Source organism: Ursus americanus, chromosome 7, assembly GCF_024610735.1.
Source record: "Ursus americanus isolate L20-20 chromosome 7, mUrsAme1.1.p, whole genome shotgun sequence".
NCBI classification, from domain to species: domain Eukaryota; kingdom Metazoa; phylum Chordata; class Mammalia; order Carnivora; family Ursidae; genus Ursus; species Ursus americanus.
In genome coordinates, this window is record NC_142133.1 from 74,380,361 (window position 1) to 74,407,412 (window position 27,052).

The 27,052-nt window shown below is 51.5% G+C and overlaps 1 protein-coding gene across 1 annotated transcript; it reads right to left on the reverse strand.

The window, feature by feature from the left end:
* Positions 1–21,658: 21,658 nt before the first annotated feature.
* Positions 21,659–26,820, reverse strand: MYCN (MYCN proto-oncogene, bHLH transcription factor). Its single transcript, XM_045807105.2, is given in 4 exon segments — positions 21,659–22,323; positions 24,524–24,611; positions 24,613–25,428; positions 26,613–26,820. Coding segments are annotated over 4 exon segments (1,662 nt in total). The 5' UTR covers positions 26,766–26,820; the 3' UTR covers positions 21,659–21,718.
* Positions 26,821–27,052: the final 232 nt, after the last annotated feature.

Consider the following 27,052-nt stretch of genomic DNA (forward strand, 5'->3'; position numbering starts at 1 on the left):
GAAACGACATACAGCTTTAGCCCTGACTGGGGACCGTGGGGGCAGATGCTGAACATTAGTTGAAAATCAGTATATTCATGAAACTAACCCGGAGAAAGTGTGGAGAAATACACAAATAAAGGCGTTTCTAAGGGTAGCAACACTCTTCTACCACCACTGGTAGATCACAGATGACAATGTGTGTGTGTGCGTGTGTGTGTGTGTGTGTGTGTGTGTGTGTGTGTGCTGGCAATCACAAATTGCTTTTCTATTGTGTTTTCTACGTTTTAAAGCATTTTCATACAGACTCTATCATTCCTTTCATAGAACACATTCATATCTATGGAACTTGTAATACTCTTTCTTTTTTTTTTTTTTAACTCAACCCCAAATTGGTCCCATCTTTCATCATTCTCTGCCTTCATATAATCTGTAGTTTCCATGCAAACTGAGTTGCTTAATACCTCCCGCACCTTTGTTCTCTTCTTGCTTTCTGGAATGTCTTCCTTCAACAGTACTTTTCCCCTGAATACCTCCTTCTTATCTGTAAGATAAGTGCTGCTTCCTCCAGGGAGTTCTCCCTCACGTTTGCCAGCACCCAGGCCTGCACTCCCAGTTTCTCAGGGCAGGGATCCCACCAGACTCGAGTCTATATCCCCCATGCCTGGTGCACTGGTCGGCATCGAGCAGGCACACCATGGGGCTCTGACTGCCAAGGACAGGGAGGCCCGGAGAGGCCGGGTGATTTGCTTGGCCTCACAAAGTAAATTCACCCCAGCATTTGGATTAAAACCCGTGCATCCTGACTCTAGCCCAACGCGGCCACTGAGCAGGGTGGAGGGGTGCCGTTCACAACCCGCGTCCAGCCTGTTTTGCAACTGGAGCATACTTTACAGGGAGTCCCTGCTTCCCTCTTGATCCTGGTGGGTCCTGAGCTCTCCCACAGCTCCCTCTGCGGTGGGGCCCACAGCACACAGGGGTAGTATTTCCTCTCCCTTCTCCTTAGCGGAGTCTGGAAGCTCCTAAGTGACGGTGTCTGTCCCGCTGTATCAGTTTCTAGTCGCGCAGGGAAGGGTCACAAAGGATGTCTGGGGCACGCTTTCATCCCAGGCTTGGGTTTTATTTTGTTTCCTTCCTCGTTCCCAATAGCCCTTCCAGTGCCCTGTCATAAAGTTGCAGGGCTTTTAGAATTATTTATAATCTCATTTGAAGTTTAAGGGAACTTTTAAAAGCCTCCAATTCCTTCACTTCGTTTGTTTAGGCACAGGTAGTATTCTAATTCGCAGCGATGCATTTGAAAGTAATTGTCTTGTAAAATTTTGTCTGATGAATCCTAATTGGTTATTGGGCTACTTGAAGTGAAAATCATTTTGGTTGAGTCACGATGTTATTATGTTCTTCAAACCACTCACAATATATGTATAGCACATGTGCGAAGCTTCGGAGGTGAGTGCTGGTGGGACCTGCGGTGGCTAATGTGCGAGCCCCCCACTCCCTCCAGGAGCTCGGGATGGAAAGGGAAACGCAGATGACAAGCAGACTGTGAGAAGCACAGATGAGTTATAATAAGCTGGACTGAAGAAAGCAGTGTCGAGTGAAATTCTCAAGTTCGATTAAACTTGGTCAGAGGAAGATGGCAGAGAAGACGGGAGAGCATCCAGGCGGGGCGTGGATCTCACGTGCCGTGGGGCTGGTGGGACCTGGCAAAGAGGCAGAGGGATTTGTCCTGGAAAAAGTCATGGGTGACACAGAGGGAGAAATTGGAAGGAAAGACCAAGGGGAAAGGGAGGGGAAGCATTTCAAGGCTAAGGAGAACCAAAGGACACCTTTCTGTCCTCTCCTTTGTCCCGCAAAGTGGAACGCAAGCTGTGGAAACAAAGTCATTGCTTGGTCCCCGGTCCCCCTCTTCCTTAAATAGAGTGGATTTTCTCTAAAGTTAACAAAGCTTCAGCTTCAGGGCCCTTGATCTACCGACTCCTTTTAGGGCTGTAGTAACGGGCTCATTTGATTTTAGGGAACTGGCAGAAGTACGCTGTTGAAGCAGTGATTGGTCAAGAACACGGTCTCTCACTCTGTCTTCCTCTTGGTTATCTCTCCCCTACTGCGGGGTGCCATTGGGATCCCGAGAAAGGGAACTGATATGAAATACTGCATCCACAAATACAGGCTAAAACCGACACCAGGCCACTACACCAAGGATGTGGATGACAAACTTGATAATGAAAGCGGTCAATTCAAAGAATATTTAAGATTCATTGCTGCATGAGAGTGCCTTGAAAGCTTAACAAGCTCATTTGCGAAAGACACTTGACCGAGGGTCTTCCAAAATTTACAGTAGTGAACCAGACACTTACCAAAGTATAATCATTTTTTAAAAGAAAGATGAGCCATTCTGTGCTAGGGAGAAGAGAATTACCTTTCTGTTCTCCCTATAGAAAACGATATTACAAACTGTTGTTGTACGGAAAGGCAACCAAAAAAAATGTAGGGAACAGTATTACATGGTGTCACAGGCCCCAATGTAATAAAACTATGCTGAGTTTTCTGGGGTGCCTGGGTGGCTCAGTTGGTTGGGTGTCCAACTCCTGGTTTCAGCTCAGGTCGGGGTCTTAGCGTCCTGAGATTGAGTCCTGAGTCATCAGGCTCAGGGGGAGTCTGCTTCTCTCCTTCTCTCTCTCCCTCTGTCCCTCTTCCCACTTGTGTGTGCTCGCTCTCTCTCTCTCATAAATAAATCTATTAAAAAACTATCATGAATCTTCTGAGATTTATGATAATTATGGTGTTCAGCATTTTTGCTGTGATTTCATTTTGTAATTTCTTTTATCCCAAATAAATATTTCTTTTTCATATCAATGTATATGTCCTTTTTATAATTTTGTAAAGAGGATTCCAAAATTGAATAAACCTGCTTCCACTTTGCCCTTGCTCTTTCCCTACCCTCTGCCAGGGATCATGCCAATCCCGTCATGAGGATTTGGCTCCAAGCACACCCCCACCCCCTTTCTGGAAACTCTGAACCCTGGGGATCTCTAGCCTGTGGCTCCCACGGAGATAGACCCAAGTCAGTCACGCTGTTTCTTTCCCAGCGTGAATATCCTAGGGTCCTGGTTCCGAACAGGCACTCCAGAAACGCCTGTAGGGAGGTCACGTTCTCAGTGGTACAGGCTGACAGAGCTACAGTCCTCAGCCGTAAGCTCATTAGTTGGTGTACGGAGGCGGGAACTGAGGTCACCAGTGCAGAACACACGGGTAGGCATTTGCTGCCTCCCAGACCCCGGATCAGGTGCCAAAAACCGAGGTGGGATAAAACATGGCCCTGTCCTAGAACAGCAGACATTCTAGCAAGCTAGCAGTCATGTGAGTAGGAGAGTGGCTTTAATATAATGAGAGAGGGCTTTAGAATCCAGACCTCCTGTCTCTACAGCCGAGACCAGGAAGTGTTCAGAATGAAAGACTCAGGGACCCACCTGGTTACCTGCTAGCTCCCTACTAAGTCAAACAGAGAAGAGTGGCTATGGATGCATCCCTGGACCTTCCACTGTTGGATCTGCAAAAGTCTCCATCACATTGGGGACTTTTTTTTTTTTTTTTATTTAATGAACGTTATGTGAGATTTCTTATGTGCCAGGAATTGTCCCAAGAAATCTACATAAATCAATGAATTTCATCCTCATAGTAATACTAGAGTTCGGTGGTGTTAGCCCCTCTTACCGATGTGGAAACAGAAACATGGAGAGACTGAGATTTACCTGGGGTCCCAGAGGTAGGGAGAGGCGGAGCGGGGACCCAGCCTGGGCTGCCTGGCTCCAGACAGAGCCAGAGATTCCCGCACTAAGCTTCATGCTGACTCTAATCTGATTCTAAGAGAAGCCATGCTGGGCCACCCCCACCCAGACCAGAGTTCAGGAGGATCAGTGGAAGCTGGGAGGCTTGATTAGGCTGAAGGAAGGCAGGGAGGGGCTGGATTTCCGAGAAAACTCCAGCTGCACGGGGAGATCCCTGGGCCGGTGTCGGAAGTCTCACTGCGAATTTGGCCTGGGAGTCACATGGCGTATCCACACCTGGGCTTCCTCATCTGGGAAATGGGGACAAAGTCCCATGGTGCCAGCCATGAAGTACGCAGGTAAGAATCAATGCTGGTCCACATTGGAAAGGCCTTTGCAAAGAGGGGAAAGTGGGGTTGGGGGCTGGGAGGGAGGGGAGTCTTCAAACAGGAAGAAAAAAAAGAAAAAGCAGAATTTTAGCTGAGGGATACTCTTCTCTTGGCTTGCTCCCAGGATATTTAATAGCTGCTTCAATTAAACACATTTCTGGGTACAATGGTTCGTGTTCCAGATTCAGCAAAGACAAATTTGCGCCCTCATTGAACAACTCTTGAAAAAGACCGCACCAAACACAGACTCTCCTGGTTTCTTTGTGGGAAGATTTTAAAGACGATCGGGTTGGGAGCACAAGCTGTGGACTGTGCTAGTCCCAGGCCTTGGGCTGCCCTTGCGCTCCACTCCCCTCCCCAGGCACCCCGTGCTCACCACCCCCCACATTCACCAGGAGTCACGGTGGAGTGTTCTCCGTCAACAGAGTATGCACTGTTTCAAGGTGTGCATACCACTTAATTTCACACGGCCTGAGTCATGAGTTTCAGCTCCTTTAGCTTCTGTGGGGGGCTGGCTTTTCAAGACCTGAGAGGCGAGAAAAGCAGGCAAGCTCCACACACATGCCCACTAGCCGTTCCCGCTGGACCCAAGGACTGGGAGGGAAGGGTGGAGGGCAGGGCTTTGGGCCGTTGAACAAAAGGGAGACTGGGAGAGGGACCGGTCTCTGAGCCTCATCAGCCAGAGAAGCCTCCGTCTCTTCCGGGGCCTGCGGTATTCCTGAGTCTCCTGGCAGACTCGGTCTCATAAGGCTTCTTGGCATCTGTGAACCCTCTTTCCCGTTCTTTCCCTGACGCTCTTGAGTCACAGGTCTTCCTTCTGAAGGAAGCCTCCCCTCCCTGGTCGCGAGGTGGGGTTGCAGGGGACATCCACAGGACAGCCCTCCTCACCCCCCATTCAAATTCCCAGCGCCGATCGCACTGATCAGATCGTCTGTCCTCGCTTGTCTGTCTCTCCCCACGAGACGCAGAGACCGTCCTGCACAGCTCTGGCCCCAGAGTGAGCACAGGACCCGGCACAGAGCTCATGGCAAGTAAAAGCTGACTGACCCGAGCCCCCCCCTCCCCGTCACAGGGTTGCTCTGTGCCCCCTAAAAAGATATGTTGAAGTCTCAGCCCCCAGGACCTCAGAATATGACTTTTTTGGATGTTGAGTCATGGCACAAGTGACTGGTTCAGGTGAAGTGACAGTGGTGTAAAGCTGACGCTTAATCCAATGGGACTGCTGTCCTTACGAGAAAAGAGGAAATTTGGGACACGGACAGAGGGAATGCACAAGGTGTAGAGAACGCTGTGTGGAGATGAGGGCAGTGACTCGTCTCTATACCAAGGCACACTAAGGACCACCAGCCCTCCAGAGCAGCTGGGACAGATGCTCCCCAAGAGCTTGGAGGTAGAGCACGGCCATGCTGACATCTTGATTTCCGACTTCCAGCCTCCAGGAGTGTGAGAAACCAATGTCTATGCTTGTCAGCCCCCCAGTCTGTGGCCCTGTGTCGTAGCCGACCTAGGACACTGGTACACGCCTCCAACCCCCAATTTGTCCCCTGAAACACAGCTTTCTCTCAGGAGGACTTCATTTCTTAACTCCTTTCTGCTACTGGGGGCCTATCTCTCACTCGGTTTTATTGCGTAAGCTAGCCTGTGAGAAAGGTAAAGGAGATTGGCGTCCACTCAGTGCTGTTTAATGGAATTGTCTTTTTTTTTTTTAACCTTATAATATTTCAAGTGGCCTTGAGGACACTATCAGAACTCGAGTCCCACAAGAAGCCATTTTCAATAACCAAAAGATCTGGAGAGAGAGTCAGTCTCCAACAGCAGCCAAAGCCTGAGTCTGCGTGACCGGGGGCAAGGGCAGAGCCTTCCGCCTCGCCTTCCAAGAGCATTTCCCCGTCTCCCATGGCAGATTGGCGCCGGCGAGCGTGAACCCCCAGTGCTGAGGTGACAGGAAGCCGGGTGGCATCATCTGTCCTCCACCCCACCAAAGACAGGAAATCCAGAGCTGAAGGTTGAAAATCTGACCTCAGCTCACGCCTGCATTGTGTTGGGCCCAGGATAAAAGCAGGGGCTCTAAAGAAAGCGATTGGGGCCTGGCCCCGTAGCGAGGGAGGAAGACGCAGTCCCAGCCCAAACGACCCGGCTCCAAAGGCTGGACGGACTCATCTACAGTTTCCCAGAACAGCTCAACCCTGCGCCCCAAGGTCCCGGGAAGGGGGTGCACCCTAGGCTCCTCAGAGAGCGCCTGGGGCTGCCTCTAACACACCAGGCTCCTGGAGCACGCAGGACAGGCGCCCACTCAGACCCCAGGGGAGCCCAGAGCCACTCGCATCCTCTCCTGCGCTCTGCCAACAGCTTTGCTGGGCTGACCTCAGTTTCTCCACTCATAAAATGGGAATAACCTCTACCCACCTCTGGGGCGATTATGCAAATCGAGTGAGCTACGGGGTGACAATGATCCCTTGGATTCCTGGTGCTGTACAGTTTACATAACCTTTGAAGTCCTTGATTTCATTTGATCCTCTCCTCACAACTTTGTGAGGTTAAAGTCATCACCGCCTGGTCCTTTTACGGAGGAGGTCATGGACTGCAGAGCTCACGAGCTCCCACGGTTCGGAGGAGAGGGAGAGCCGGCTGCAAGCCTCCCTCCTCCCTTGCCCCAGAGACTCTGAGCTTGGAGCTCTGGAGCCTCTCCCGGTACCTGCTCACGGAGCAGCCCCGAGACGGTAGGCACACCCAGATGAGCTGAGAACAGCCACGCAGGAGGCAAGAGCTGGATCCTCCAGTCCGGCCATGTCTGCTGGGATTTATCCTGGAATTTCTTAGCCAGAGTGACTTGTTTGGTGTTCTCTTTTTTAACATTTATTTATTTATTTATTTATTTATTTATTTATTTATTTGAAAGAGAGAGTGAATGAGAAAGAGCACAAGCCAGGAGAGGAGAAGAGGGAAAGGGAGAAGTAGGCTCCCCACTGAGCAGGGAGCCCGATGTGGGGCTCAATCCCAGGAACCCGGGATCATGACCTGAGCTGACGGCAGACGCTTAACCCACTGAGCAACCCAGGTGCCCTGTTTTTTTTTTTTTTAATTATAAAGATAATTACTAACATTTATTGAACACTTACGATGGGTCCTGTCACTATATTCACTCCTTTACTTCTCACAGCAAACCAAAGAGCTAGATACTTTTTTTATCCCTGTTTTCCCAACATGGAAAGTGAGACGCAAAGGGATGAAAAGGTGGGCCCAGCATGAAGTGGCAAAGCTGGCATACACATCCAGACGTTCATATCCGAGGGTTTGTGGTCTGAAACTGTGACACGGGACTGACACTCATGTGCGGGGGGACGGGGTCGGGTCACACCCTCTAATTACAGCTGCAAAGGCTATTGCTCCAAAAAAAATGTCACAGAGCCACATGGCAGAGGGAACCCAGATAAACCTGGAAGGAAAAATATTTCATTTTAGTCCAGCAAGTGATAGTCGATAGGACATGTTCCCTGCACTCAAGGAGCTCACGGCCTGTTGGGGTAAAGACAGTGTAAACAGAGTAAGGAGGAGAGAGAGAGAGAAAGAGTACGCGTGCATGAGCAGGGGGAGGGGCAGAGGGAGAGAGACAAGCAGACTCCCCGCTGAGCAGGGAGCCCCACACAGGGCTCCATCCCAGGACCCCAGGATCACGACCTGGGCCGAAGGCAGACGCTTAATGGACTGAGCCACCCAGGCCCCCCTGCTTATTGGCCATTTGTATACTTCTTTGGGGATGTGTCTGTTCAAGCCTTTTCCCCGTTTTTAATTGGGGCGTTTGGTTTTGGGGGTCTTGGGATTTTTCAAAGCTTCCAGATGTTTCTCATGTCCAGCCAGGGTTGAGAACCACTGTAAGAGCACAGGCTTTGGGGATAGGCACCGCCAGCCTCTTCACTAGATCAGAGTGAAGGGCACAAGTAGGGGGGCACACGGAGCGTTGCCCCAGAGCCTTGAGGCTGTACCCATTAGAGAATCTCAGGGACAGTGCCGGAGCTCAGAGTGGCTTTGGGGACTGGTGAGGGCAGAATGCAGGAGCCCTCTCTTTCCTTTCATTCCCTGAATAGTGATATGCTGTTCTCCAAAACGGAAAAGCTTGCTTTGCTCCAATCTTCTTATCCCCATTTAAACTCAGTCAGTTAGCTCCAAGCTAGACACATCCAGGAACTGCAGGACAGGATGCTTCTTTTCATTTTTGAGGAATCCTACCTGAAAGGAGCAGCGATCAGCTTCTTGGTTAGTGGCCATGCATTACATATTTTTTTTTAAATACTTAAAGCTAGCAATTTTTTGTGGATCCTTTTTCCTCCGAGGGATAGGAAATGGAGTTGTGGGTAAAGAGGAAAACATGGCTTAATCTGTTCCCAAGACTTTACCAGTCCTTTCCTGCTCTAAACGACAAAATTGGGTTGCAGGTGATAGAACTTTCCTTTAGGTTGTCTCTGGTGAAGGCAGCTTACGCACAAGCACCAGAGCTCTAGAAGGGCCCAGCATCACCCTTCAAATCACTCTCCTTCTCGAAGAGGCTCAGTGGAGGAAAGAAGTGGCTTGTCACTCTTCTAAGGGCCCATCAAGCTCATGTTCGGTAATGACATGGACAAATGATTCTAATTCAGAGGTTCTTTCCAGACTTTAAATAATTTCCCATTAGTGCTCTGGGCAACGTTTCCAGTAGGGAAAGCTGAACCTCGAGACTGAAGTTCAAACTCACATCCTACTTCCACCACCTTCTAAGCGTGTAAATTTAAGTCTTTGTTTCTCTTTACCTATAAAGTGTGGATAATAATTCCTTCTCTGTTGGTTTACTGTGAAGCTTTGGAAACTACGTAGGGCTACAGAAATGCAAAGGACCAAGGGAATAAGGGATAAAAATACACCTGACACGTGGGTTTAGAGAGAAGGTAAAGAGTACGTACACGTGTACAGGAGGTTTTCTGAGGCTATTCAGATGACAGTCTACCCTTGAAGGTCTTTCAAACTGTTCCAAATAAATTCTGTGAACAGCAAGCCCAAGAGAGGGTTCAATGAATTCCAACAAAATGGGTGTCATGGAAGGCTTTGTGGAAGCCTTTGAGCCGAGTCTTGAAACATGGGTAAAATTGAGAAAGGAATGACTGGGGTCAGGGCGGCTTCCAGATAGTGGGAAGGGCAGGAGGCAAGACCCAGGGTCTGGGGAGTATCTGGATCCCATTGGCTCCCACGAATGTTATATTTCTAATTCTTATAACATATTCTTGCTTATTTGTTTAAAGAAGAATCTTGAACATAAATAGCAACCATGTAACTGGAGTACTCAGTTGTTCTAGGTACTCTGCACCAGGGCTGTCGATACAGTTGTTCAGGCTGTGTCATGCCCAAGATATGCCTCACTGAGGGGGTGAGAGGGAGCAATGCCCGGCTGCATTCTGTTTGCCAAGCCATGCATACCGGGGGGGACCGCGTCTGCCTGGAGAGGAGAGGAAGCCTTTCGGTACCCCATGCAAAGATGCCACCTAGGCTATCGGGAGCCCCGCAGCTCAGAAGAAATGAGGAATCCACAGTATTCAAACTTGCAGATTCTAAGTGTCAACTGAGATCCCAAGATTGGCTCTCTTTGACTAAGACAAAAATGGATAACAGTCCACTTGAAACCAAGTGGGTCCTAGGTTTTGTGTGGACACAGCTTAAGTGCATTAAATCATTGATCTCATTGTAGTCTGGGGCCATAACAATGTTATGCTATAAGGACATACCCAGTCCCCAGATCTGCAGAAAAATTCTTTCTTCTAGCCACATCAGAAATGTAACGATCAGAAATCTTCCGACGATTGGAACTAGGAAAGAGCTCAGGCATAACACAATCCGAAGTTCTCATCTTACAGATAGAGATAGAGAAACCCATTCATTCATTCATTCATTCATTCATTCATTCATTCATCACTTGTTGCTTGTCTACTATGGGCAAAACCCATTCTAGCCGGTGCAGAGCATACAAAGACAACAGCGCATCTTAGCCCTAATAAGACAGATAAGGCCCAAATATAATTATTTATAATACAGAATCGAAAGTTAGTAATGACCTACCAAAGATATAAAACAAACAGGCACATTCATAGGCACTTATATGTATATGGCAAAATCTAGAAAAATACACACTGAGATTTTAACAGTCCTCTCTGAAAGGTAGATCACTAGTGAGATTTTTCTTTCTTCTCCTTATTGTCAGTTTTTTTCATAGTGATGGCGTTAGGGAAGGAAGGAGTTGTTACCATTTTTCAAGCACACAAGGGTGTGGGGAAAGCGCTAGGGGAGGTTAGACGCCCAGGAGCAGACTTTCTACAAAGGAGAGTATGAAGGTTTTGTGAAGAAGATGCCCTTAAGCTGAAAGACAGGTGGGCTTCTGACCTGTAAGACTGGGGAGATGTGCAGACAGAAGAGAGAAAGCACAGGATCAGCAAGGTTTGAGGAGCAAGAAACTTTAAGTGGTGGCCTTGCCGAGCCAAGATTCAGGCCCCCAAAGGCCCAGGTCTGAGCTCTCTGCACCATGTCAAGGAGTGTGCAGAGCAGGCACGATGCTTACTAGTGTCTGAGGCTGACAAGCACCACTGGGGCAACTTTGCATGGGTTAGAGACATCTACATAGTTTCCTGTAAATCAAAGTCACACAGGACCTAATCATGTCCTTCTCCTCAGACATCTTGGCTGGTGCCCCATTGCCTGGAGGCAGTCCTTAGGCCCAAGCCGTCCAACTCACCTGTGGCTCCAGGATGCATTTGTGCCCTAAACATGCCCTGCACTTCCGTGTACCTCAGTGATGCTCCGTGCACCTCCACATGGCTCCATGTGGTTCCATGCATCTGCATGAAGCTCCATGCAGTTCCATGCACCTCCACATGGCTTCATGCAGTTCCATGCACCTCCACATGGCTCCATGCAGTTCCATGCACCTGAGTGTAGCTCCATGCTGCTCGATACACCTCCATGCAGTTTCATGCACCTCCACGCAGATCCATGCAGCTCCATACATCTCCATGCAGCTCCATGCACCTCCATGCACCTCCATGCAGATCCGTGCAGCTCCAAGCAGCTCCATGCACCTCCACGCAGCTCCATGCACCTCCACGCAGTTCCACGCACCTCCACGCGGCTCCATGCACCTCCTCACAGATCCATGCAGCTCCAAGCAGTTCCATGCACCTCCACGCAGCTCCATGCACCTCCATGCAGTTCCGTGCACCTCCATGCAGATCCGCGCAGCTCCAAGCAGTTCCATGCACCTCCACGCAGCTCCATGCACCTCCATGCAGTTCCACGCACCTCCACGCGGCTCCATGCACCTCCTCACAGATCCATGCAGCTCCAAGCAGTTCCATGCACCTCCACACAGCTCCATGCAGCTCCACGCAGTTCCACGCAGTTCCATGCAGTTCCACGCACCTCCACGTGGCTCCATGCACCTCCTCACAGATCCGTGCAGCTCCAAGCAGTTCCATGCACCTCCACACAGCTCCATGCATCTCCATGCAGTTCCATGCACCTCCATGCAGATCCGTGCAGCTCCAAGCAGTTCCATGCACCTCCACACAGCTCCATGCAGCTCCACGCAGATCCGTGCAGCTCCACGCAGGCTGCCACCTCGACCTGCAAGCCCCTCTTCTCTTTCTGCCCCAGGCCAATCCTTCTCCATCCCTTCAGGCCATCGTGTATCTCATCCTGCAGTGGGAAGGCTGCCCTGTGTCCTCACCCCACTTCCCACAGCCTCTTCCCAGGAAATTATCTGTGTTGACCTTTCACCTCCCTTCCTGGGTGATGGTCAGAGTCATATGCAGCCTTGACTCTTCTCCCATCTTCCCTCCATCTCATTCACATGAACACACTCCATCCCTGCAAGGACTGATGGCGAGCGCAGTTTTACACCTGGCTGCCAAGGGTCAGTGTTACGTGGCTTAGAAGACTTTGCAGAGCCCAGCATTCTGTTCAATTGGCCATTTTTAATTCAGAGAAATCAAAGGAACGTTGCATTTCAACTCCAGAATATATTCTGTGATCACACAGTGAGGTATCATTTTACAGGTGGGTGGGGAGCGGAGCATGCTGGGAGCGCCACATCTGTGGAGAGAGCCATTCTGCATCAAGATAGCTTTATGGTTGACTCTCCCAGGGCCCTCCCCACGTTGGATTTATAATAAGGGTACCATCTGCATACTGAGGAGTCCCCAGAACCGCTTTCTTTCCCAAGCTCCAGGCCCTTTGTCCCTTTCCTTAATAATATGCACATGTCATTAACATGACAGACCCTCTCCCCTTCAGGAGGCCCGGGACGGGGGAGGATCTTCAGCTCGGCACTTGTGCCCCTCAAACAACCTTTTCATACTCCATAAGCCGTTGCTTGATGCAGGTGTCTCCCAAAAGCGAAATAGAGGTAAACGCCTCTTTCAAAAAGTGAGTAAAAGGTCTACTAGACTTCCCATCCTGGGCCTTTTGTGAAAGAACACACATACAAATCCTATGTTATTCCTCTACCCCCGACAGACATGGCCAAAATGATTTCACAAAGGCCAATGAAAGGAAAACCCCCACCACAGGAAGTAGTTAATCTCGTGGAACGTGTTCGTGGCAATTTCATCGCAGGGTCCTCGACTCAGAGAACGAAGGTCCAAGTCCATTCGTAGATGCCCGAACTTGCAGCTTCCCTGATGACACAGAGCCTGGCTAGCCACAGACCTCGGGGAGGATCTTACCCCACGTGTTCCCTGCCCGTCTCCGTGACAAGCCCACAACCAAAATCTTCAGGAAGGCCATTCCCTCACAGCCGGGGAAGGTTTGGTAATTTGAAAATTGCTCCTTTTGTGTCCTAGCAAAGATCTGAAGAATGGAAGAGTCTTAAGAATGCCCAGCTAGAAGACTGGGGCTAAGGTCACGGTCAGGCCTCCAACTGCTATTATCATCATGATCTAGAAGAAACTCCAGAGCCTGAGAAAAGTCAAGTGGGCAGGCCGGCAGCGTGAGGGTCCCGGCATCTGTGTGGGACCCGCCACCCCTACCCTCATTGTCCCTATGGGGCAGACCGGGATTTCTCCTTCTGGGCAGCCTCAGAGTGACTCGCTCCAAGTCACCTGATCATGTTTCCAGAGCTCAAATCCGTGTGCTCCGACACCAGGACAATGTTTTTTCCAGCCCCTCCTTGCTCGCCGGGCCCTTCAACACTGCAGCACAGGTGGTGGCCTGGGAGGTGCGTGCGGTAGGAGTTCCAGCCTTGTCCCCATGCCTCCCACGGGAGCCTTGCCAAGCTGGTCAACCTTCAGGGAGAAAAAGCAGGCCCTGAAGAGACGGAAGAGTAGGGGACCGTCCTCCCCTTACTTGCCGGAGGCTGACACAGACTTTCTGTTTTAAAACTGGGACAGGCACGAGCAAACTGGGACAAATCAGTTACCCTAGGTAAAGAGGGAAAAAGAAACCACATCTCCCCCTCAAATGCAAGAGCTGCGGGGAGAGCCCTTGAATGGCAGCGAACATCATAATAAGCATTTTATGGCGGTTTCCACTCCAATTATCCAGCCCTCGTCATCTATGCCTCCGATGAAGCCAGGGCTTAATTTGCACTTGAGTTAAATGTTGTTTCTTTGCTCCAACATTTTCACGTTGTGGTTCGTCACTGTGGGCAAGACACAAGTCCTCCCGTGGTTGCCTGGCCAGCAGAATCCATGGCCACACCTGCCGTGGCAGCCCACATACACAGTTGGCCAAAGATGACAGAGGCTCGAACCGCGGCGACAATGACGTGTGCACATTTATTACCCAGAGGAATTTCCAAGGGAGGTAACACTCCAGGAGAAATCATCTCCCAGAAGTGTCAAAGGAAATGGATTCGCAGCCATCCCCGAAGTTTACAGTTAAAGACGTCCAAGAAAGCCTCCAACCTCATGTTTTTAATGAGATGTTTGGGGGAGAGGGTTTCTGGTAGAAAGATGATTTACCCTCAAGACAGACTATGAAATATTAGTTTGGCAAATTCAGGAGGAGGATCAACTCAGGATGGGAAAGATTTACTCTCAAACCCAAATGCAATGAAACCATTTCCGGCAGTAAACTCTGGTCTCAACCCTGCTCTCTTCACCAACGAAATGCACCCAACTATAGCTCCCGCGATGTCGTATCTCTCGGCTCTGGTATAAATTCCCTGCTCTTCTTGGCTTTGAGCCAAAGAAAAGTGGCTAAACCAACCCAAGCAAAAACTCAAGATGTTAGATGTCTATCATATTCTGTTTTCACTTGAGTAACCCAATTAAAAATTGGATGTATCATAGTTTTCTCTAGTTCCAGGTGAGATGAGCCTTTGTACCCAGTTCTGCACAAACTGAGAACCTCTAGCTGGCTTGGAATGATGAGTCAAGTCTTTTCACTGGTGGTAACTATTTAACAAACATTACGGAGCCGGTATTACGAGCAAAGCCCTGTTCTCGGTACACTGCCCCAACCGGAGGTATGCCTTATAAAGTAAAGGCATTGCTAAAGGCATTTACCACCTGGAGGAAATCTGCTTAGAAGTGACTCCCCGGGTGCCTGGGTGCCTCAGTCGGTTAAGCACAGGACTCCATCTCAGCTCAAGTCTTGATCTCAGGGTCAGGAGTTCAAGCTCCATGTTGGGCTCCGTGCCGGGCATGCAGACTGGTTTAAAAAAAAAAAAAGGGCGCCTGGGTGGCACAGCGGTTAAGCATCTGCCTTCGGCTCAGGGCGTGATCCCGGCGTTATGGGATCGAGCCCCACATCAGGCTCCTCCGCTAGGAGCCTGCTTCTTCCTCTCCCACTCCCCCTGCTTGTGTTCCCTCTCTCGCTGGCTGTCTCTATCTCTGTCGAATAAATAAATAAAATCTTTAAAAAAAATAAAATAAAAATAAAAAATAAAAAAAAAAAAAAGAAAGTAACGCCAGAAAACAGACGGTGAAGCCGGAGGGAAATGCTGGACAACAGCTGACTATGGTGATCAGAACTCATAGAAGGCTTACATACAGAAGTTTCCAGAGTGCTGTCCCAGCCCTCATAGACTTTCTGCCATCTGATCCTTCTTTTTTTTTTTTTGAAGATTTTATTTATTTATTTGACAGAGAGAGAGAGAGCACAAGTAGGGGAAGTAGCAGGCAGAGGCAGAGAGAGAAGCAGACTCCCCACTGAGCAAGGAGTCCGACGCGGGTCTCGATCCCAGGACCTTGGGCTCATGACCTGAGCCGAAGGCAGCCTCTTAACCAACTGAGCCCCCCAGGCGCCCCTCATCTGATCCTTCTAAGCACCTTGTGGGATGGTCATTATTACTGATGTAGAGATGAAGGAAGTGCAGGTCAGAGGGGAACATCTTGCCCTCAGTCACAGACTTGGGGAACGGCAGAGCCAAGATGCGTGCCCAGGCCTTTCTGACTGGAGGGTGTTCACGAACACGGCAGGCATCTGTAGCGAGTCAAGCCCTCCCTGAGGATCGCTGATTCTTTGGAATGGAAAGGGGGCCTTGGAGATTACCAGCTCCTCCTCATTGCACTTACAGACGTGACGATGGAGCGACAGGAGGTTACCTTCCCATGCCAAGGTTGAAAATAGCAAATGACTGAGCTAAGATCCGAGCTGAGCACTTCTGCCTCCAAACTAGATATCTCTGTTACCCAGGGCTGCCTCCCGGTCAGCTCGGCACCTCACTTTGTGGAGTGGAGAGGTGGCTGGAAGGCCCTCCCTCAGGAAAATGGTAGCCTATGCCAAGAAATTCAACCTCTAGCAGACTGCCGATTTATGAAGGAATGGACTTGTTTCCCCATCCCACACCACCTCCCAAAGGCTGCTGAAAATCGTCGGTCTGCTAGAAAGCAGAAGAAAGCATCATTTTTGTGTTGTGTCTTCAGAGCGCGTCCCACAGTGAGTCGTCTGTATTTATCACAGGAGTTCGTGCTGTGTACGTTTCTCCAAAAGTGCATTGTACCAATCGGTCTGTCTGCTTCCACCATAAAAAGGCTCTGTTACTACTCCTGGTCAAAGGTTTCAGTTTGAATGTCTTGTAGCATGATACGTCAATATCAAAAGAGATCAGGTAACCCTGGTCAGTGGCCTATGAAGAGATTTCCTTTACAAGTAAGGAAAACTAATAAACCATTGTAGAAGGGGTAGATGCTTCGAGGCCCTCGAATTCCTAGGCTCCGACTTAAAATAGGCTTCAAAGCTCACATTCATTTGTTTCCAAGGTACCCGTTTTTAGGTTTTGTAAGGCCTCTTTTGAGAAACAAAAGTCCACAAACTTCTTGTGGAGCTCAGGCTCGAGTTTGTTCTCCAGCAAATGTTTCTTAGAGATTCTTTGCCCTAGTAACATACCGGGGGAAAGGCGAGAGGAAGGCTTCTGTCTGCAAGAAATCAGATTATTTAACAGCCGTACGTCGCACCCATCATGGGCCAGGGGCTATCGCGGGTGTCGGACGGAAGTTCGTTTGTGATCGCCCCCCTAAACCCCTCTGTGAAATGGGGGGGACCGTCATCCCCAGTTATACAGGTGGGGGAACTGCCCAACCCGGAGCCTGTGGGTGTGGGAGTCACGTTCACACCGGGGAGTCTCACCTCAGAGCCACTCTTGCTTCCCCTTGAAGGAGTGAATGAGAGGCTGTGGAGGCATGTGCCAATGTCCAGAGGCAGATGCAGGGGGAAGAGCCCCGAAGCCTGAGGCCCGATGTCTGGTGGCCAGCTGAGCAGCCACCACAGTGCTCAGAGCTGTGTGCTGTCCTCCTGGGGCCCACGGCTCAGCCCAGGACACCTTCCCCACCATTGACTCAAAGTTGCCACCTGCCTCCCTCCCACTGTGCTTCCCTGATTCCCCCTTCCCTTCTTCGCTTTCAAAGCATCCACCAACTTACTGAATGCTGTTTCACTTACCTGCTTATTAGCTTTCTTTTCACTGTTGTCACTCTCTCCTAGACCATAAAGTCCACAAAAGCGGGAATTTGGGGGAGTTCTGCCTCTTTTTTTGTTGATGTCTCCCAAGTGCCTGAAATAGTGCTTGACACAGGATAGATGCTAAATAAATATTTGCCGTGAGAGAGCAGGAAAGAGAAGAAGGGAGGGAGGGATAAAGAGAGAGATGGAGGGAAGGAAGAAGAATGAGTGCCCATGAGCGGACTGTGTGCTCTTACGCACCTCTGAAGTGGGAGACTGAGCTAGATAGATCCTCAGCCTATTCCAAACCTAATAACCTCGGCTTCTAAAAACAACCCGAAGTAGGATTCTCCAGAGAGCCACCACAGAAATTAATGAAAGTCAAACCCGGAAACCCCAACTCCCCAAAATGGGCATATGATGAACTGGTCAACACTCCTGAAGGGCGGTGAAACTCAGGTGTAAAAATCACTCGGTGATTGCTACGGTGCTACCCAGGGGTGGGAGGCCTTGTCCTGCCGTCACCACAGTGCAAACAGTCAATGGCCTCAGAGAAGTCTCCAAGACTCCTCAGGCCTTTGGTAGACCAGCAAACCAGTTTCCTCCAACCGAGAGAGAGATCCAAACCAGAGCCCACAGGTGCAGAGTCTGATTCAGCCATGGGACCCCTCTTGTGCTTTGGCTCAACACTCCCCCATCCTCCACCAGTCTCTCCTGCCTCCCCTGCTTCTACACCAAGCCTGGGGACTGGACTCCCTTCCAGACTGTGGGCTTCCTGAAGACAGGCCTCTGTGTGCATTGGCCTTCACTTCCAGCAGTCCATACCAGGCATTCAGCGATGCCTAAGGGATGTTTCCCCATTTGTATTAGACTGAGGAGCTCAAGAACCAGACGGGCTGGCAGGAGGCACGTGCATAAAGGAAATCAAATCTTTCCCTGGCTCCTTCCTCGGCTGCCTCCTCAGCCACCAGCCATTCTGCCAAGGGTCTGTCATCTTCAGTCACCAGGCAACTGGGGCTGAAGGATCAGAGGTGAAGGGGACACAGTACCTGCTTTTGGGGACCCCGCAGTCTAGGAGGTCTTGGGCTGATGAGCACTCTTCCATCTCCAGCAGCGACATCAGATCAAGAGCTGGATGAGGCCCACCTGGGGGGATGAGAAAGACCACTTGAACACGACATTGGGTTTGCCATTGAGGTTGAAAAGGATTTCAATAAACAGAAACTGGATAACCTGGGAGGAGAGAAGGTGCCGAAACAAGAGGTAAGAAAGCGTGGCTCTGTCTGGCGTGGCTGGAGCAAGAGCACCTGCGGAGGGGCAGGGGTGACTGAGCTGCTGAACCAGGGGGCAAAGCAGCCTCATGCACCAGGCTGAAGGATCTGGACTTCATCTTCTATGTGGGGGAGGGCTCCTGGAAGCTTTTAATGCAGGATCGATCATCTAGAATTAATACAGACACATGCTGTGGGTGGACGGATGGCCCAGGGGGTAGGGAGGCAACAGGGTAAGCAGCGGGAAAGCCACCACCATGGAAAGAACACTGCGTCCCTCATCCCGAGATCCGACTCCAGTCCTGGGTTTGGCCACTCATTCGATATGGGATCCCACGACTCCCTTCTATAAACGAAAATAATTCAATGAGATGATCTCTGTGCTACATCGAAGTCCTATGATTTCTTGATCTAACTCCTGTAGAGCAATTCCTCAGTCTCAAAACTGCTCTTGGAACACAGAGATGGTTTCCCATGTGCTTGAAACGAGTGCTTCGATTCTTCTGAATACAGCAATTACTTTATAGGTAAGTGCAGAGCTCAATTGGGTGACGATTTCCCTCAGCTGGTCCAGGAAAGGCAAATAAGTGGCATTTCACCTTAGCTGTAATATTATAATTCATAAATATGATCCACCTAATACAAAAAGTTCTCTTTTATGTAACAAAATAAAGAACATAAAAAGGGTGGTTAAACTAATAATGAAAAACAAGAGGTGGTGAGCTTTAGAAGAGAGGGGATGGGCACCAGGTATGTAGAATGAGACCACAGAATTTGTCTCTGAGCTTCCCAGGGGCCAGAGTGAAAACAGGGCCTGGTGGGAATTATTTTAGAGCCTAATTCATCACAAGTTTTCCTCTTCTGTGGCTAGAGTTCCATCTCATCCAAAGCACCTGGTTAGGCCCCTCATGGACCCAGAAATAGAGAAATTGGGGTGATAGAGTTGAGCTTCAAGAATCTCAATGACTTTTGGGCACCTGGGTGGCTTAGTGAGTTAAGCATCCAACTCTTGGTTTTGGCTCAGGTCGTGATCTCATGGGTCTTGAAATCAAGCCCCACAGGGAGGCTCCACACTCAGCGGGGAAGTCTGCTTGAAGATTCTCTCCCTCTGCACCCCCCACCCCCACTTACAGCATTCCCGCTCGCTCACTCTCTCTCTAAAGTAAATAAATCTTTTTAAAAAAAATCTCAATGACTTTGAGGTCACTTAACTTTCTTTTGGCTCATGGATACACAAGGTGCAGAAGCTGCAGGGTGATTGGGGACAGGAAGTCTTTTGGAATAATTCAAAAGTACTTTCAAAGAAGTTTCATGATTTTCTAGTGTGGGGATGGGGGCAAGTGGAGAGATTATTAAACAAGACTCTCATGGTTCTCAACACGCTCTGACCATCAGAGTGTCCAAGGCAATACCGCCAACCTCATTAGCTTTAGGACGTGTGGGTGTAAACCGGGATGAAGAGGACCTCGAGTTCTAATTCCCCCCTGGCTTTTATACAATAGCCGAAGCAGACAGGGACCCACAGGGTCTGGATTCTCCCATCACTGCCCCTCACAAGCCCTGTGACCAAGACAAGCATTATCATTGTTGCACCTGTCTTCTTGGCAAAGCAAAGGCCTTTTTCTGATGAATGAAACCTTAGACAAGTGACCGGAGTACTACTTTTCAGTCCGAAAAGAAATAGATTATGTGTAAGCTTTCAGTTCTGAGCTGAATGCCTCAGAGGCAAAGGTAACACCTTTCCCATCAGGGAAACTCAGAACTGCCTTCCTAGCTGAATTGTGCCTCCCTCCATTCCACTGAGCCTGGCCGTCCTCCAGAGCCCGCAAAGGTTAATCCTGCTACCACAGGGCAGCCCAAATACCTGTGTGAAGTCCACAGAGCTACACGCGCCCCGGTGTGTCTCCTGAAGGTATATGGCCCTTGATTCGAGCCATACACCCGTTGCTTCATGAGGTCCTTCTGGGCACCAGGTTGAGCGCTCCTCCAGGGGAGGGACCAACATCTTTTCATTCTGCTACAGTGCCTGAAGCAGAACCTCAAGTCCTAGTGCATTCTGAAGAATATTCTTGGAGACAATCTACACGAGCTTCAAAGGCCATCCATCAATGGAACAAATATTACCAATATAGCCAGGTTTCACAACCCTGTCTTGATCACACTCACTCTAAATTTAGGGTTGACCGAGACTGCTGTCTGAGTTTAATGCTATTAAATGGCCAACATACATGAAAGTGCTTTCTTTGTGAATCACTGAATGCTAGCTGTTAAGATGCACAGTCACGAATGTCTCCATTCTGTGTAATCTGGAAGAAATACCTTCACCTTCCCAAACTCCGTTCTCTCCACACCAAGTGGGGAGAGTGGCCCCTCTCCAGCCAGGGCTGCAGAGACGTAAAAGGGCTGCCTAGGGAGCCCAAGTTCCCTCCACAACGTATGTACTATTTACACTTAAGGGATAGAGTGCTTAGAGTTAAACTAGTGTTATTAAGGAAAAAAAAAAGCTGCATCATTTAATTGCTATTTATTTTCATAAACATGAGGTATTTCAAAGTGCTATAAGATGCAGCACTAAATATATACATTTTGAAGAAATTAAACACAGAACTTTGCATTTACCCAGTTCTATGCACCAAACATGAACAAATACATTAACAGGAAGAAACAGGCTAGGAAAAAGGCATATATATATAGTAAATTTCTTTACAAAAGTTTCTTAGTTCAAAAAGTGATAAAGTAATATCTACTCAAAACTTTCACAACTCATTTTCATACGAAAATATAAGTATCAAATTTAGTTATGTATCCGCATCATACTAAAGTATACAGGCAGTGTAAGAATTAGTACAGTACATAACAGAGATTAACAATATATTTGTATACAAAACATGCTCCTCAAACATTGAGGTATTACAGTACTTAGGTATGAACTTCCGGTCTAATACTGGCCGCAAAAGCCACCTCTCATTACCCAGGACGTATACAAAAGGCGGGTGTGTCCATGGTATTTACAGAAATGTTCCCCAGGGGTATCCAATGGCAAACCCCTTCTGTGACATCTGCTGGAACTTAAGCACCATTTTAAAAAGAAGGAATGACTTTCTGTTGTTTGGAAACTTGGAACAAACAAGGTGACTTCAACAGCCCAGAGGCTCCCAACTGTCACGAACTTCGACCGCGGTCTCGGAGGGGACACGGAGGACACCGCAAGGGCCACCCAGCATCCCATCACGCAGGCCCTCTGCCGAGGTCCTGGCAGAAACCCCCACGGGTCCTGCCCCCCACCCGGATCCAAACTCGACAGGGGACCGATTTGAAAGTAAACCAACATTCTTAATGTCAACACAATGTTTGTTTAAAAAAAAAAAAAAATCAAAATGTGCAAAGTGGCAGAGTGACTGTCCGGTTTCGAGAACGTTTAGCAAGTCCGCGCGTGTTCGATCTTCTTTAGCAACTGCTGCTGCCTGGCCTGCAACTTCTCCTTCTCCAGCAACAGCTGGTGCTCCTCGGCCTGAAGGGAGTGGACGTACTCGGTGGCCTTTTTCAAAATGACCACCTTGGCGGCCTTCTCGTTCTTCACCAGCTCTGGCACGTGGTCCCTGAGCGTGAGGAAGCTCGAGCGCAGGTCGTTCCGGCGCTGGCGCTCCAGAATGTTGTGGTTCCGGCGGCGCTCGCTGTCCTCCGAGTCAGAGTTGCGGGGACTCAAGCTCTTCGCCTTCTGGGGGATGATGCTCTTGAGGGGGCGGGGGGAGGCTTCGCTCTTGATCTTCTTCTGGGGCGGCACATCCTCGCTCTCCACGTAGGGAGACGGGGCGGCGTAGTTGTGCTGCTGGTGGATGGGGACACAGCGCTTGAGGATGAGCTCCCCCGACTGCGCCCTCCCCGGGCCCAGGGCTGCGTTCTTGGGGCGCACGGTGATGGTGAAGGTGGTGACAGCCTTGCTGTGGGAGGAGGACCGCCGCTTCTCCACGGTCACCACGTCGATCTCCTCCTCCTCGTCTTCCTCTTCGTCATCCTCATCATCTAAGAACAAGATGGGAGTCATTCGCTTGGTGAGACACACAGGGACTACCCCGATCGCTACACTCGGGTCTCTTCCGGCAGGTGCTGGCCCATAGCTTGCAAGGGGGATCCACCCGCACAGATGCGGACAGGATCCTACCGAACGTCTGGAAATTAAATACATCTGGAAAGGCCACCTTGCCCACACTCCTCAACCCTTCGGCCTCCACTCTGACTTCAGCAAAACACAGGTGGCAAAAATACAAACTCGGGCTTTGGGGTTGGGCAGAATCTGACTCCATCGTACACGAGCTGGGGGACCCTGGGCAAGTTAAACTTTTGAAGTCTCAGTTTCAAGGGGGCTAACCACAGGGTTCTTGAGTTGGACAGGGAATACAGAGAACCAGGCCTAGCAGGCAGATGCCAGCAGACGGTAATAAGCTTTTATCATCAGTGTTTCCCAAAGACTCGCTCATATTTCTCGCTCCACACTTAAGAAATGAGGATCCCCATTTCAGGAGCCTCTCGTTTAGCAACTGACACATAGTTGAGTTTGATTTTAAGTCCTTACGCTGAAAGGGCAATTTAATGAACCAAGGCAGAAAAAGAACCTGCCTGCCCTAAACCTGAGTTAGGCATAGTAAGCAGGTGTTCATCTAACAAAGACCATATCCAAACTACAAAGTCGGAATCCACAGGAACTCTCAACCCCAAAGTGGGGGCGCCTCTTCCCAAAGTCTCCGGCAATAACAGCAACACAAAAACATGTAGCATCGTGTCTGCATTTCCCCCTCTCTCCTCCTCTACTACCTCGCTGAGATAGAAAATTATTGTTTAAAATACAAGCATGAAAATCAAAACACATCTTCTGCTTGATCTGAAGGGGGCCGGAAAGCTGAACAATTGTGGGATTTGTTCTAAAGCCGAAATGTGAGGCTGTTCCAGTCTGTGGGTCCCTTTAAGCCAATGTTTTGGTTTTCTGCCAAGAAGACAGCTGTTGGAAGGAAGTGCTTCCTCACCGAGAGCTGTCAAGGCACAGACATTAAAGGGACAGACCCAATTCAAACTGGAGGCTTATCACCAAGTTTCCTTCCAGGAGCCTTAGAGGGATCCATCTTCGGCCCTCAAGGAAATATAGGCTTTTTATCCACCTGCATTCTGAGAGCACTGGTTTTCAAGATCCAATGGGGCCCCAGTTCCCCGCCGCCAGGACAAGGGCTATTCAAGTGTTTGGACAGAGTTCTTTACCTCCAGGGTCCCAGACAAAGTCTGGGTTTGAACCCAACCCTACAGTCTAAGGCAGACACAGGCACACAATAGAAGCAATCAATGGGTGCCTTCCCGCGCGAGTGTGCATTCCTGGAGGGCCTAAGTGCCGGCCCTCCTCACCTTGAAGGGCACTGGGTCACAAAGTAACTCCGAGCTGCCATTAGTCTCAGAATTCTCGCCGGAGACTAAACGGAACCCAGTTCGCAGCGCACCCTGTAAAGAGGCAGCCCCTCGAGAATGTACACAACCGCTGCTGTCCTTGCCACCGGCTGCTGAATGAAGGGCGGGCGGGAGGGGTGCCCCCGCCACCCCCTGCCTTTCCGATCCTCTGCGGGCCCGCTGGCCAGCATATCGCCGCCTGCTGGCCACGGACCAGGAGCAAATGGCCCACCACCCACCGAGGGCGGGGAAGACTACCCAGGCTTGAAAAAAATAAATAAATAAAAGCGGTAGTAGCCATCTGTGCAACCTCCCTCTACCTTCCTGCGCCCTACATAGGATTTTACACCGCCTTTGTGTCTTCTCCCGGCTCCTGCCCTCCCCCGACCCGGGAGGCAGTCCCTCTCCACCTTCGTGCTAACAGGTTTCCGCCCCGAAAACGCACCCAGCGCACCTCTACGCTCCCACCCAGCTTTCGCCACCCAGCTTTTCCTGAATTTATCCCTAGACTGGCCGCAACCGAGAGGTGGGGGACGGGTGAGGGCAGTGATCGAGTGGGGCTCCCGGACAGGGTGGAAGGAACTTCAGCGAGGGTGAGACTTTGCGGAACACCCTCCTGGCTGCTTCCACTCCCCCTCTCCTCCTCATCCCGGGGCTCGGCTTGGAGGAGGCTGGCCCTCTGCCACCAGCACCACCTCTAAAATATCCCCCCAAAGCCACGAAGAGTAACAAAGGGAGCGCGACTCCGGCTCCAGTGCCCCCGGAGGCAGCCGGCCTCTGGCACGGTCTTTACCTGAGTCGCTCAGGGTGTCCTCTCCGGAGGTGCTGAGAGCCTTGTGGTCACCGCCACTGGCCGGGCGGCCGCCGGGGCGCGGGGGGGACGGCCGCCGGGGCGCCGGCCGAGGCTGCGGCACCGGCCCCCGAGGCGACCGCAGCGCCCGCCGCCGGGGCACCGGCCGGAGTGGCGGGCGCGGGCTCGCGCTTGTTCACCGGGAAGGGGAAGACCACGGCGGGATCCACGCACTCGGCGGCCGGGTGGGCGAGCTCCGCTGGCAGGGCGGCCCCGGCGCGGCCCGCCCCCGCCGCCGCGCAGTGCCCGCGGCCCGCAGGGCTGGTGGCTCCCGCTCCCGGGGCCGGGGCGGCGGGCCCGGCGGCCGGCGGCCCGCGGCCGTGCTGCAGCTTCTCGCTCACGGCGCGCTCCAGCTTCTCGCGGGCCGAGAAGCCGCTCCACATGCAGTCCTGGAGGATGACCGGATTGGGGGTGAGGCCGCCCAGGCCCCCCAGGCCGAACGCGTCCTCCTCGGCCGGGTTACCCCACAGGTCGGCCTCGGGCAGCAGCATCTCGGTGGCCCAGTTCGGGGGCTCGGGGCTGTGCTCCGGGAAGGCACGGCTGGGCGACAGCGGGGGCGTGGGCAGCAGCTCGAACTTCTTCCAGATGTCCTCCCCCGGGGGGGTCGAGTCGGGGCCGCCGAAGTAGAAGTCATCTTCGTCCGGGTAGAAGCAGGGCTGCAGAGAGTCAAACTCAAGGTCTGGGTTCTTGCAGATCATCCCCGGCATGGTGGACGCGGTGCAGCTCGGCATCGGCTCGCCTCCTGACCGGCGAATGAGGGCTTCTTTCCGCTCCGCTCTTTTTAGTTAGGGGGGTGCTTCCTTCCCGTGGGGGGCGCGGAGGGCGGGGGCCCGCGCCAATCTCCGACACTGCAACCGACAGACACACCGGGAGAGGGTTGGCAAGCGGAGCCGAATGGGGGGGCGGGCAGTGGGCGCCCCCTCTCACCCGGCTCCTCCGTCTCCCCTACGAGCCCCCCGCCACTCCGCCTGGTGCTCCCGAAGGTGGAGGAAGTTCTGGCTCTCGCTCTCTCCCTCCCTCCTTTTGTGTACAAGCTGTCTACGACAGGGGGTGGGAGGGGGCATGCAGATGCGGGGGGTGGTGGCGTGGCTCTGCAACTTTGGAAACTGCCATTTCATTCACACTCGGCAGTGCCTGGGGGAGGGGGCTGCTCCAGGCTGCAGAATCCTAGCTCTCTCCAGTTCCCCGACAACCCAGTTGCACCACGTAGGTCCAGCTGCTCAAAGGAAGCCCAGGGCTCCAACCCAGCTACTGGGCATAAGATCTGGAGTATCCTCAATCCCTCCTTTGTAAAATTGCAACCTCGGGTGTGCAAAAGATAGCGGGGGATTTAGGAAACTTTGCAAATGGAAAACGCCTTTCTCCAGACCGAGACCAACGTCGGGCACCCAAACCCACAACCCCCCCACCCCCAAATGAGAGCAGACGCCCCTCAGCAATCCGTCCGCTGCAGGGAGAGTCCTGCCAACAGCTTATTTTGAACCTCTCTAACCCCGCCCCCACTCTTCCAAAACCCCAACAACGTCGTCTTCCTGGGAGAGGGGAGCGCCTGAACCCCACTTCCCAGAAATGGTGCAGGGTCGCCAGGAGAGCCGCGTCTCCTCCGGGCTGGAGCAGTCGTGACCCAGATTACCACCGCGGCGGCCTCGCCCTGTCTAATCCCCCTCTTCTTCCTCCAGGGGCACCCTTTGGAGAACCCCAGCGTCGGGGTGGGGACGCACCGGCTCCCCCTCAGCTCGAACACTGATAAATGTTCTAGAGAAGGGCGAATTTCTTCCCGATGAAGCCATTACACCCCCCTGGCAAAGGCTGTAAAAAGGATTAGGGCGGGTCTCTTCCACCCGGGGTGCCTTCGGGGCTGGAACTGGCTTTTCAGGGAAAACCCCGAGACGGTTTTGTTTCGGAAGCAGAAACAGTCCCCCGAGGATATTCGAGCGCCCAGTGCGCGAGCCGCGATCCCGTCCAGGGCTTGCCTTCCCGCCGCGCTCCCCGCCCGGGGGGCGCGGGGCAGTTTGCAACCCCCGCTCCTTACCTCCCGCGGACTGCCGGGGATCCAGAGGCGATTCTGCGCGGGGGTCTCCGGGTGGCCCGGGGGTGGTGGTCTTCGGGTGGCTGCAGTCTGTGCGCGCTTGCGCCTGGCTAGCGCTAGCTCGGCTCCAACCCAGTTCCCAGGAGCCCCCCGCATCCACCCAGCGCGTCCAGACAGATGACTGTCACTGGCTGCGCTTTGAAGCTCGGGGGATATTATTAACTGAAAAATCTGACACACCCGGGGGGCGGGGAGAGAAGGGGGCTGCGGCACAGACAAGGGGGAGGGAGAAAGGCAGAGGAAAGCGGCTTTACCCCGCCCTCTTGATTTCCATAAAAATCAGGGGAGGCGCCAAGGCTTTCGCGCCAAAAGCCACTTGCTTTTCTTCTTTGCAGAGAGAAGGCTGCAAAGCTGGGAAAGCCCGGGGTGTGCTCCTCCCTCGC